The 13,924-nt window shown below is 37.4% G+C and overlaps 1 protein-coding gene across 1 annotated transcript; it reads left to right on the top strand.

Annotated features, from left to right (window-relative positions):
• The first annotated feature begins 1,365 nt into the window (after positions 1–1,365).
• Positions 1,366–13,743, top strand: ephx1 (epoxide hydrolase 1, microsomal (xenobiotic)). Its single transcript, XM_067417847.1, has 9 exons — positions 1,366–1,513; positions 2,271–2,464; positions 2,555–2,735; positions 4,654–4,872; positions 4,957–5,086; positions 9,155–9,369; positions 12,371–12,479; positions 12,551–12,673; positions 13,333–13,743. The coding sequence occupies exons 2-9, from the start codon at positions 2,282–2,284 to the stop codon at positions 13,541–13,543; spliced, it is 1,371 nt and encodes a 456-aa protein (XP_067273948.1). The 5' UTR covers positions 1,366–1,513; positions 2,271–2,281; the 3' UTR covers positions 13,544–13,743.
• The last annotated feature ends 181 nt before the right edge of the window (positions 13,744–13,924 follow it).

Here is a 13,924-nt window from a genome sequence, read left to right on the forward strand (position 1 = left end):
CGTAAAAAAATATGGATGACTCGACATCATCCGTTTCCGCTTGCCAGATTTGAAGCTTTCAGGCGGCCTGCACGGCGCTGACATCTTGGGAACAAGTCTGCGCAGTAGCGATTTCGGGACCGGAGTTGCTAAGAGCAGGAAGTACAGCTGCAATATCAAAAGCCCGCCACACACTCGCAGGTGCAGAACAATTAATTATGTTGGTGTGAAATAAACAGTTATGGAAATGTAGAAATTAAAGCTAAGGCTCTGTATGTTCAACATGAGTCCTTGAGATACCTTTCCATCGGATGTGGAGGTGAAGCCAACAACTCCAATGATTCCACACTCATTCATGGTGTCAAAAAAGGTACGCCTTTGTTTCAATCTGTTGCGACCTCTAGCAGCATAAGAGAGCCTACATATTGTGCCTTTAACCTTTCGTTTTATATTTGCTGCTGGGACTTCAGCGTTTGTAAATAGATATAATTTACTAAAAATCTGACTTACCTGTTCACGATGACCAACACATAGGCTATTAGTAGATTTGAGGACATTTCCTCATGGAAAAAAAGTATGGTCTATTACCCCTGTTGTAAGTGTACTAAACACTTGGCTATATCTTGTCAATATAAGTTACATTTTATTATGTTACCGCAATGGAGAAAGTATTTTGTAAGCAGGCCATCCTAGGGAGATTTTCAACACTGTCGGTCTTCAGACAATCTTCACTAAACAGCCATATGTTCTGTTTAATGAGGTTCAAAATAATTGGTCGTTAGATAAACGTGTTTTACCTCAGAAAACCCTTCCCGAACAATTGTCTGGTCTTCTCTCTTTGTGCGGGCGGCCGCGCGCTGCTCCAGACCTCACGTTTTTTCGCGAGTGAGGACAGCGCCGCCGTTGGAATTTTTTTTTATTATTTTGATTAAAAATGATTCATATGTATTTTATCAAGTCGTTTATTTTATTAATTGTCCTATAATCATTGTTTATTTATTAATTAATGTATTCATTCATTCGTTATTTATTTTTTATTTCTGCAGGTTCATTCCTCCATATGCCACGCACAAAGCCTTAAATAATATGAACATTTACATGTTGTGTAATTAAAATGTTTGGCCGTTTTTAAAAATGTATTGGTTTAAAAAGAGAACTTGAAACCATATCTAAAAATGTGAAATATGAAAACGTATTTTCGGTGAGCAGTTAGCTTTACTAAAATAAAACGACCACTATTATCAGAAAGAAAGAATAAAGTAAACAAATGTCACAGAAAAGAATGACAGAAATGTGTTTTCCATTAGTGGAAGGAAGTGTGCGCAGCGCCGCCTGAGCGCCGCCTTCGTAACTGCATGCATTTCCCATAGTGCATTTGGGCTTATGTTGCGTCTTCCCATGCGTCTTCCCAGCAAACACAGTTGTGACGACGTCGTCAGTTAGTTGTCATTTGGTCTGTGTAACATTACTTTATGACAAACGTTGCGAGGACATCGTGGTAAACGATCACAGCATTTCTTTGCTACTTATTGAGGCAAGTGTCTGCTGTTATTAATCATGTTTTTGCATGTTTTGGCTAGTTACTTTAACTAATATTAATCTACAACATCAGCAGAGCCTACTAATCGGATAGTGCGCTGGGATTTTTGATGCTGATGGGTCTCAGCTCGTTCTTTTCATATCGTATTAATTAATGCAGTAATAATAATTAATTTTTATGAATGACTATTCAAACACTTTTGGTTATACAACTTTCAATAATAACTTTTATTATTAAAACTTCCCGTTCTTTGCAATAAAGAGTATAATTTAGATTAGTCTATTGTTATAATTCCACTATTTAGCCTTTGGATTATATATATATATATATATATATATATATATATATATATATAACCCTTTGAAAAAATATAGTTTACCTGCAGAAAAAGTAATTTGTCTGGTGATATGTTGCATGATATTTCTGTGAATAATTCATAATTGTAACCGCACATTATGCTGAGATTCCTATTTATAAGGTATTTACAGTGCATTATGAGTTAGACAGAGAAAAGCTTTGTCATGCATGGTGACCCACATGTTGTTACCACAGAGCTTTGTCCACCCTAATCCCAGTGCTGGGAATGTTGTGCAACAATAAACCTTTGCTCCATTTTGGTGCATGCATGCATTAAAATCATGTTGCCTAGAGGTTGAATAAAAAGTTGCTGGTTCAGATTCTGCAAGGGGTGATCCATGTTGGGAGTCAGGTTAAATCTAGCTGATAATAAATATTATTTGCTTCATTCCAGGCCTTTAAACCATGTACATAGAGTTGGCAGTAGCATTGGGGCTCGGGGCAGTGATTGCTCTGGTATTCCTGAAGAAGAGAAACAATGTCCTGAAAACACAGGATGGGTGGTGGGGTGTTGGAGCTTGTCCCCAAGGACCTGAGGACGATAGTATCCGCCCGTTCAAAGTTGAAACAACTTCAGAAGAAATTGAGGTAAATCCTGATGTCATCATCAGAATCCAATTTTGCATAATTATCTCTTTTGGATTTGTCTTTACATAAAAGCTTTTTTAAATTCCTTAGGATTTGCACCACAGGCTGGATCAGACCCGCTCCTTTCCTTCTCTTGAAGACAGTCAGTTTAACTATGGCTTCAACTCCAAATACCTTGATAAGGTTGTGTCTTATTGGAGGAATGATTTTAATTGGAGGAAACAAGTGGATAAACTGAACAAATATCCTCATTTCAAAACGAAAATCGAAGGTGAGCCAAAACTAGTACACAGCAATAGAGAGAAATACACAATAAAAGTATGCTGATTTGCCAAAAAAAAAAAAAACTAATATCTAATATGATGAGTTAAAAAAAAAAAGTGAATGAAAACTTTCACGTTCAGTATTTTTACAAAATTGAGCTTTAATGCACTAGTCAACAGGGCTAAAGACTAACGTTTTTCACTTAGGAGCAGAGTGGCCCCGAACTGAAAATTTTAGGGGCACAACCAGAAAATTTAGTGGCGCACACCGAAAATCAACATGCTAATTTCAACTGTTTTACTAATAAACACTCAAAAGAATGACACAATTTTGAGCTAATAGCGTTTTGTATGAGATGTGACAGAACATGTGATTTGTTGAATTCAGTGCCCTTTATTGACCGAGACACTTTTGAGTCTGAACGAGAGATCTAGGTTCATGAACGAATTGAATGAACTGGCACATGTTGTTCGGGAAGTTAACATAATGAACCAGTTGTTGAACGATGCTGATTACCACCAGGTAGAGCTTGGCTCGTGTAGTTTGGCATATTTTAAAGCAAAGAAAGAAATGTACACTTTACCACTGTAATGAAAGCGGTGAAATAAAGCAGGCGGATGGTTAAATGATTGATGTGCAGAGTATAAGCACTGTGTAACGAAGTTCGTGGATGGAAGGAAGGAGGCGGGAACCGGCGAACTTTCAAAAAATTTGATTCAAAATAAATAAACAAAACGAAAGTAAAACCGCAGGCAGCCCCTCACGGACGACTGCCCACACACGCACACACATAATAAAACGTGGGCAGCCCCTCACGGACGACTGCCCACACACACATAATAAACCGTAAAGCAAAACTCAACATAAAATCCAGGCCTGGTCCTCTCTCGTCTTTCGCTGCCTTTGCTCCTCCTTTTATGCTCCCGTCACATGGCTGCGATACGAAACCGGTGTGTCATGCAGCTGGCACTCATTAACACTCGTCACCGGCCCGCTCTCGCGGTCCCTTGCCCCGCTGCTTGCCACACACTGGTTTTGTGTTTGTATTATGTATGTTTGAAAAGGTTTCTTCTTTTAAATAAAATGTCTTCATTACGTTTGAGTCACGTACTTCTGTAAAAACTGTAAAAAATAAATAAAATTAATAAAACGTGACAGTATTGGTTAAATAGATCTCGTGTGTCACGTCAGCAAATATAGCATTCTAGAGAGCATGCAATTGGAGTGATCTTTAGCATTAACGCGGCCAAATTTACTGGTCTTACATGTGCAACTGGATGCAAAATTCAGTTGCACACACTCAAATTTTGGTAGCAAAATGCAACCATTTGGTCAAGTGTACCAGACAAATATCAAATGTTTCATTTTAATGACAACCTATATAAAATGTATCATTTAATTTACAATCTGCAAAGGAGGGGACAAATATGTTCACTTTTTATGTTTTGTTACCAAACGCTGTTTGAATGTAGTAAAACACCCACATATATTGCAGAAAAAAATCTGTGTTTGCATTTTCTTGTGTCACTGACCATAATTCTAACCTTGACATCAGGAATAGGCTTCAAATAATGTTATAAGTCTAATAATCATCTAATAATTGAACAAATCGTTCTAACTTCTCACAAAAAGAATCATATTTTTGTGGCAGTTTTGTCCTCAGTGAGTTTGGGATAAAACAATACGTCCACCTTACAAATGGTTGTCGAAAGCAGAAATGCTACGGAATGCACGTTTTGGTGAGAAAGTGTATACAAGTATAATCATGCCAAAATAAGTACGAAACAAATGTGTGATTTCATTCAGCAAATATCATCCAGGGCAGACTGTTGTTTTTCACAGATAAGACACCTACATTTTGCATGTATTAAAGTACACAACAGATTTCATTTTTGTTCTGTGTTGTGTCCTCTATAAAAAAAAAGGTATTGATATTCACTATGTTCACGTGAAACCGAAGAACCTACCAGAGGGAACCCGCGCAGTGCCCATGATGATGGTACATGGATGGCCAGGCTCCTTCTATGAGTTTTATGGTATCATCCCTCTGCTTACGGAGCCAGCCAGCCCTGATGACATAGCCTTCGAAATCATTTGTCCCTCAATACCTGGTTATGGTTTCTCGGAGGCCCCACATAAGAAAGGTAAATGGCAAACAACCCACCCTGACAGATATTTTGTTGTTTCAAAAACGTATAATTTTATTGATCATAATGTGTTTTGGGCAGGGTTCGACTCTGTATGTGCAGCGCACATATTCAATAAACTGATGAAGCGACTTGGTTTTAACCAATACTACGTTCAGGGAGGAGACTGGGGCTGGATTATTACCACTAATATGGCCCAGCTGGAGCCCAAGTATGTATAAAAGCATTGGTTCTCAACTTTTCTGACTTCAAGGTTCCCCTTTGTCCAAGACCATATTCAAAGCCCCTTTTATTTTAGCTGATATGTACCTCTTGTATTTAACATTTTAATTAAGATTATGTAAAAAAACAAAAAACAAAACTATATTAAAAAGAGTACTTCAGCGCTGGGAAGATGAATCTGTATTTAAACTGGGTCATTAATGTAGTAGAAATGGGGGGATATGAGGAGGGGAGGGGGAGGTCATTTGAATATACTCCATGGTTTCTACTGATACAAAGCCATATGCTAATCGTTGAAGCAACACTTTAAAGGGGTGGTTCTGTGGTGTTCCTTGGTTGTGTTTATGGGGCACAGTATAACATGTCTTAATCCTTTTTCTTTTTTTTTATGCTGTATTTTTCTTATATTTTACCTTTATTCCACACTGCTGTCTCCACTGTCCTTTGCTTCCTGCTTCTAAGAAACCCATCCCTCCAAAAACACAATGCTCTTAGATTGGTTAGATGGCCAAATGTAGTTTCATGTATTTTTATTGGCTAAAGTGCCAAGCACAGGTTGTCCTGAAACGCCACGCCCCTTACCGTTACGGGCAGAAGTCACATCTGGGGTGTAAATAATCGTCATTATTGCCATACCAATTTTTGTTATTGTAGCATGAATATATGTTTCACAAAAAATAAAAAATTATGAGCCCGTTAAAAAACCTGTACATGCCTCTACTAGTCTACTGCACTGGCCAAATGAAACGCAAACGTGTTTTGCATGACTGTAGCTGAAATACCATGGTATCAAACTCAATAAATAACAGTTGTACACTAATAACAGAAACGTCAAAAATAAATAATGTTTGCGAGTGTTATTACAGGTTTGTTAGTGTTTGTAGCCGTTTGTTGGAGAAGTATGAAACATTTTAGTTAACTGCCTAGCGTAGCCAAACCACGTTTGTCTTGATGCAACCAAAACACACACATAAACTACACATTTAAAAGACATGTACTTACAGGTTTAGGCCCATAAACAGCAGCTTCTGCCTTTAAACTGGGAACTGCTTCATCTTTTAGTATGAGCCTTTGAGCCAGGGGCATAGCCATCTTTTCAGAAGTGAGGGGGACAAAAATGGCGTAATACCATTTTTTTTGGACCAATATAGTTTATCACATCTCTTGCTTTTAATTGGGCAATATATCAAATACACTGCTGAACAATAACCACTAATTAATATCTATAATATTATTCTCCTATTTTTATGCCAATTTTATGATTGGTTTATATACTACAAACACTTGTGCATTAAGACTCCATAGATTTTATGCAATGTAAAAAATATATATATATTCTGATGTAAATCATGCTGTTCTCTGTGTGAATATATAGTAAAGTGTAATTTATTCCTGTGATCAAAGCTGAATTTATCATCATTACTCCAGTCTTCAGTGTCACATGACCCTTCACTAATCATTCTCATATGAGGATCTGATGATCAACACACACTTAGGATTATTATCAGTTGTGCTGCTCATGGTGCTGCTTAATTTTTGTGGAAACCATCTAAACATTTGTGGTAAAATTAAAAAAGAGTAATTAATACTTTTATTGATCAGACATGCATTAAATTGATCACAAGTGATATTAAAAATATTACAAAATATAATAATTTATTTAATAAATGCAAATAAATGCTGTCCATTGAACTTTCTATTCATTAAAGAATCCTGAAAAATAACATCTAGGCTATCATGGTTTCCACAACATTTTTAAGCAGCACAACTGTTTTCAACACAGATAATAATCATAAATGTTTACGAATCCACTTTTGGACTTTCTGTGAGAAAAAAAACTCATATTTTCCTCATCATATTTAGATAGGAATAAAATTACAGGTCATGCATAGATTAATTTTTTGTCTCTGAATTTAAATCTTGATGTATTCACATGTTTCTATGTAAATACACTTGCCCGTGACCTCAAGAAGCGCGCTATCAACCGAGATTAGAGAAAGCTGTTTTTAGCGTCGCTGTTAACTTGCCCGCCCCTGCGCAGGTAACGCAGATTCGAATCCCGCTCGGAGCGGGTCGACTAGGATCGGTGGACCCAGTAAAAGTGCGGGGGACAAAAATACATTTTATTAAAAGTGAGGGGGACACGTCCCCCGCGTAATCTACGCCCATGCTTTGAGCATTAAGATTCTTGAAGCTGTCTTCCATGAAATGTGCAGCACAGATGGCTAAATTTGCATTGTAATCAGCAGGAACTGAATTAAACACATTGTAACCATTGTTCCCGAAGTCCGGCATTATTTAGGGTGAAAATAACATTGTTTCGATGGCATGTCTGCAACACTCTAGCCTACTGCAACAGCCCTCTCTTCCGTAATGACTGCGACGTTGCCTCGCCCAATTTGTTGCGTGTTCTCGGTGGCAGTGTTTATCTTAATAGCAAGGGTTTATGATGTCACCAACCCGGGAAGAAGCTCGTTGTAGTCCAAACCGGCCGTTTTTGTAGGCAATAAACTGCCCTAACTTTAAAAGACAATGGCCCTCATTTATCAAAAGTGCGTATACCAAATTTCCAGCGTACACCCAAAACCACGGTGACTTTGAGATTTGTCAATATGGATGTTGCCGTACGGCATGCTCAAATCCTACGCCAGCTCAGGAGGTTGTGTACGCACGTTTGAGTTAGTGCGAAAATGTGCAGAAAAACAATTCCTAACACCACAAAACGCACTGACAAGATATGCTATATTATGACCCACTGTAAAAAACAACAACATAGTAATTATAAACTTCAGTGTTTATTTTTGAGCAACGTAGACTTCAATGTTTAATTTGTGTGACCATAGGCTACCAAAGCATTTGAGGCATGTATTCCTCCAGTTGCGAGCGAGACTGGGACTGAATAATTCAGACTGACAAAATAATAAAAATTACATTCTTCTTCTTTTAAATAATAATAATAAAATAAATAATAATGGCATTCTTCTTCTAAATAACAATGAGCGTCATTAATAATAAAAATCATAATAATAATAATAATAATAAAAAGAATCTTACAAATTGTCATGCAATTATTAATGTGAATGAATGGTAGGCTACTCCACATCACATCATCATATCGTACACCCCGATACATGTGCCGTGATACGAAATTAAATGCTAATTGTTTCAAAACATGTGCTGTAAAATAATGCACTGTGATAGGTAATTTCTCATCCAAACAGCTTTAAACTGCTGGAGTGCGCTTCTCAACCTCCACACTATTATCAGTACTCGTAATTTGGGTCCATATTTTGTTTTTGTGGGTGCCTTTAATCCCACTCTTTAAACTCCCAATTTCCAAATAAAACAATTTCGTTTTTTTTCCACTTTCCTGGGGATGGTCTCGATGGGCGCGTCTCAATCATCTCAATAGTTCAGTAGTCAGGGCACTGATCAGGGAGTCAGCCCATTGACTTATGTCCTAATCAGTGCCCTGACTAGTGGACTAGTAAGATGATTGAGACGCGCCCGATCTCCACGTCGGAGAAGTTTCGCTTCTTTGCCGTCTTCCGTGTGTTCATGGCGTAAAATGAGGGCGTGCGGGAGGCGGAGACTTGAATATATAGGGGCGTGTTATTCTAATGACGATCGTTTTCAGCCGCGGGATTTATCAAGGGCAGGTATGTCATACACCTGGATTGCAGAGGTGCGCACAGCTTCATAAATCAGGCGGTGAGAGGAGTGTAAGCATAATCTTACGCCAACATATACGCCCGTTTCTACGCAAGATTGATAAATGAGGGCCAATATCTCAGTTTGCATTGAACTTTCAGCACTGTAACTTTGCAGATACTGTTTATATTACACACAATATTACACACTAACTAAAGTCAAAAAAGTGACATCGCATGCAACCACCCCTTTAAATGATTTTAAGACCACTGTTTGATAAATACCAATTGAATCATCAGTTAGAATGCAGTAAATTATAGCCAGATATATCAAAGGAAGATAATGTGTACTAAAATAAACAGATTTCAAGAAGTACTTTTTTTTTGTTCAACTTTCTTCTCTTTAGAGCTGTGAAAGGGATCCACGTTAATTTCGTTCCACCTTCAAATTTTGGCTTTTCAATGGTGCTGTCTCTACTTTTTGGTCAACGATTCCCCAAACTCTTTGGCTTCACCGAACATGATGTGAAACGTCTTTTCCCTTGTATGGAAAAGCTCGTAGTGGACGCCGTGAAGGAGACTGGATACATGCATATACAATCAACTAAACCTGACACTGCAGGTGAGAGATGTATTTAAAGTGAATTAAATGGGTAAAAAAAATGGTCATCTTTGAATAGAGTGCAAAAGTCTGTGTCTGGAAATAAATACATTTTCACTATAGGGAACATTTAAAGACAGATCTACTGTCAGCTACAAGGTTGTTAAAGGTGGGCTAGGTAGGATTGATCTAAAACACTTTTGTCCAAATTTGTTTAAACTTTCTTTATATGTCAATACATATTTAAAATGTAAGTACTCTGAAAAGGAGAGTATAAAAATCAAGTGACTCTAGACTTTTTAATCTGCAATAAACACCGCTCATTATTTTCGGGTTGGGGACGAAACAAATGATTGGCTTGGGCGACTGTCACTCTCTCTCCCTACCATGGCGACCACCGCTTTCGCTACAGGATCTGCCCACACATGCGCGCACCCCTAGGAAGAGTAAAAGCATTAAAAATGCACGGTGCCGGGTTTTGCAGTCAGTGAAGGCAAACAATGCAAAAAAAGGAAGACAGTAGGCCTACATGTAAAGGTAATGCACAAGAAGTCTTTGGATAAACAAAGAAATCAAACGTGAGTAAATATCAGCGTGGCTTTCCAACGATGTTGAGAACTGAGGGACCTAAAGGGGCTGAAAAACGACTCATTGCTGGCTGTATTTCTGCTGGACAGGTAATCTTTCATTTTGATTATACATTTTTTCGGTTTATGTTTTCATGCATGTATCACTAGCACATGTAACTGCCTAATATAGCTAACATAACATTACTTAGCATAAAGTTACAATATTATACACTTAGCCATTAGTAAAGATGATAAATACTCAATATGCTTAGTTCAAGTAGATCGCTGTCGAGTTGAATTGTGCAAAACGTAACTTAAGATAACAAAATGCTTGTGTAAAAGCTAGTACATCACATTCAGGAATTTTTTTTAGAGCTAAGTTAGCTTTAGCTACTTCTAATCAGCAATGCTTTCATCATGGAAACTCTTACATGCAAAACACAGTATGTTATGAATTTTACACACGAAATTCATCTTTATTACAGTATAACTGATGTTATTGGGGGGGGGGGGGGGGAATTTATCAATGCTACCCGTTTTTAGCTTTGCCTTATAAATATAACTAGCTTGTTACCGAATTAAACAAAAAAAATATTTTAAACTTTACCAGTATCGGTATTGAGGGAATGCATCGACGTCACTTTCCCGCCGGAACACGCCCCCTCAGCCGGGGCTGAGTGGCAGAAGAGCTGCTGCGTGACCGCAGCTATTAGAGGAAAACGCGAGTATAGCAAACAATTATCAGTTTAAACTAAAGGTTGGGCTCGATATAGTGGTCCTTACAACTTACCACAGATTCAGTGATCCATGGATAATGACATGCAGCCAGGAATCGAAATTTTTATGGGCCTGATTTCGATGATTATTTATAACTGATCAGTCATCACATTTTTCGCTTGAATCCCGCTTGTGGAGTGGATCATCCACTGTGGATGGGTCAGTGTATTGAAGCCTGTATGTGGCCGCTTGTCACGAATGGAAAACAAAAGTTTTATTCAAATTCTGAATATATTATAGACCTATTAATAAAAAATAAATAATAATTATATTGCCCAGACATGGTGCAAAGAGTGCTCCCTTTATAATCACTAAAAGCTGTCACTCATTCAATAAATGCAATCTCATAGATTTCCGCAGTGAAGCTGGTATACAATAAATCTTATTTTCACGATGTCTGCACTTACAGAGACGCGTGTGTTAACTGAACTCAGCACCCGGACAAACAGTCGAGTGGTGAATGGATTCCAAGTTCAACACCTGTGATTGGCCAACTGCGTTGTAGATATCTACAAACATGTCTGTGATTGGCTACATTACTCACCGAGGCGAAAACACGTTGGAAATGTAATTATTTCACGAGTGCAAATACAGATACACACTGGGTCATTTGCTAGCTCCTTTTTGCTAATAATATGCTATTACGAATTCCTACGGAGGATTACAGATCCTAGACAAGCAGTTATCGGCAGCGTTTCCCTCTTAAAGCACAGAAGCAGCAGCAGGTTGGTGGTTTGAGTGAGAAAATTGCATGCTATTATCATGTCCGTCTCAAGCTAGGAACAGTGATGTCCACTGGGTCCGTGGACAAGCCTCCCCCTACTCCCCTTCTGGCGCCGGGCCTGGTTTTGTGTGTTTTCACTGTATTCACACTGTAAACCAGTGCTGCCTCCAGTGCTGTGGTCTTTCTGCCACTCAGTGGGGCGTAATCACACTCACTCCAGCTGACGGTGACGTCACGTGCATTCCCTCTATTCTAGCTTGATAGTGAGTACTAAAAGTATAATCTTATTTATTTATATTCATACTGATAAAGTTAGATGTTTTATTACATGTGATTCTGACATGATGTCATGCACACCGCTCCTCTTGGGTAAATAATGCGTCTTCCAGCAGAGGGGTCGGTGTAGCGCGTTCATGTATTTTGGGGGCGTGTCTTTGGAAAGAGCCCAGAAGGGAGAAGGTGGAGTGAATGGAAATAATGAGCTGTCTTTAAAACAGTTGTGAGAGGTCTACAGACACTCAAATTTTATACTTTCCTTTTTAGAGTACTTACATTTTAATTATGTATTGATATATAAAGAACGTTTAAACAAATTTGGAAAAAAAGTTTTTTAACCAATTCTTACCTATCCTACCTTTAATCCATGGTCTTTGTTTCAGCTGAAACCATCAGCCATTATTTTATTATTTTAAGATAATTGTTTAACAGTGGAATTCCTGGTGAAAATTAATACCTTGAGCATGACTAAATGATGACAGTTTTCATAAAGACTTTTTTTTAAATCCCTATGGTAAAAATAAATGGAAAAAATACTTACTGAACTTGCACTACTGAAAACAGGGCAGGCACTATTGCACTCTATAGACTCCACATATAAATCATTGGGTTATATATTTGGTTTTATTAAACACTGAATTAGAATTTTGATTTGAAGCATGACTGTATTGCACAGGCCGTGGATTGAATGACTCTCCTGTTGGTTTGGCTGCATACATTTTGGAGAAATTTTCAACCTGGACCGATCATGAGTTTAAGAACCTTGAGGATGGTGGACTGGAGAGGTAGTACTTTTTTAGTTTAGCTTCACAAAAAAATTGGTGTTCAGTTAAATAATCTGTTGATTCCCCAACAGGAAGTTTTCTTTGGATGATCTACTGACGAATGTGATGATCTACTGGACCTCTAGGTGCATTATATCCTCCATGCGTTTCTACAAAGAGAACTTTAGCAAAGGCTTGAACCAGCCCCATGCAAAGTAAGAGAAATACAGGCACTGATTAACATTATGTGAAGCTGTATCGTTTTTTGAACAATAGTCAATATAGTTTTCTATAGGTAATATTAGACACAGAATGTAGAATTTACACAGAATGCTTGTGTAAATATGAACACTACCATCTGGGATTGGAAAGATTTTTTTAACGTTTTTAAAAAAAATGATTATGCTCATCTAGCCTGCATTTATTTGAATAAAAATATGGTTGAAGTAATATTGTTAAATATTACAAATTTAAATAACTTTTATATTTTATTATCTTTTCAAATGTAATTTATTCTGTGATGGCAAAGCAAAATTTTCAACATCTTTACTCCATTCTTCAGTGTCACATGATCATTCAGAAATCATTCTGATATGATGATTTGATGCTCAGGTGACAGTTCTGATTATTACCAATGTTTGAAACAGTTGCTTAATATTTTTGTGGATATTGTACTTTTTTCTGGATTTTTTAATAGATAGAAATTTAAAAAAAACAGCATTAATTTGAAATTGACTATTTTACTGTCACTCAGTTTAACATCTCCTTGCTGAATAAAAGTATAAAATAAGATCTTACTGACCCTAAAGTATTCAATGGTAGGGCATAATGCAAAAATACTTCATTCATTTGCCATTTCTCTTTCACCCGATAGGCTTCCAGTTTACGTTCCAGCAGGTGTGGCCTCTTTCCCCAATGAGTTGATGCACACCCCTAAAATGTGGGCGACACAGAAATACCGTAGGCTGAAGACTTACACTCCTATGGCTCGTGGGGGCCATTTTGCTGCTATGGAGGAGCCGCAGTTGTTGGCAGAGGATGTTCAGAACTTTGTCAAGATTGTAGAAAAGAGAAAGAGAAAATGAAGAATTCCCAGCATTTATAAAATGACCATGAAGTTAAAAAATAAATTTAAAAAACTTGGACCACAACAAACTGCTAATCAACAGCATAATGAACAAATGTATTACATTTATATTTAGGTAACATCACTATTTAATGCTAGGAAATATACTAAGGAATATGAACCTTCATTTTATTGTAATTAAATAATTATATATATTGACAGGTTTTGATTTCAGTGCGATTATTTGTGAAGATGCTGAAGTGTTTTAACAGTATTTGAATGAGATGGGAGATGAATATAATTATGATATGAAATGGTATGAAATATTTTACTTGAACCTATCCTTTATTAAAGCACTTTTAAGCAGTTATTGAATTTTGGTGATATGTGGCAATGACTG

Source organism: Pseudorasbora parva, chromosome 15 (genome assembly GCF_024679245.1).
Source record: "Pseudorasbora parva isolate DD20220531a chromosome 15, ASM2467924v1, whole genome shotgun sequence".
NCBI lineage: Eukaryota > Metazoa > Chordata > Actinopteri > Cypriniformes > Gobionidae > Pseudorasbora > Pseudorasbora parva.

Bases quoted from the DNA above. Each gene is read 5' to 3' on its own strand.
- ephx1 (XM_067417847.1), top strand. From the start codon at position 2,282: ATGTACATAGAGTTGGCAGTAGCATTGGGGCTCGGGGCAGTGATTGCT. The intron at 2,465-2,554 runs GTAAATCCTGAT...TAAATTCCTTAG, and splicing joins CAACTTCAGAAGAAATTGAG to GATTTGCACCACAGGCTGGA. The intron at 9,370-12,370 runs GTGAGAGATGTA...TGTATTGCACAG, and splicing joins AACTAAACCTGACACTGCAG to GCCGTGGATTGAATGACTCT.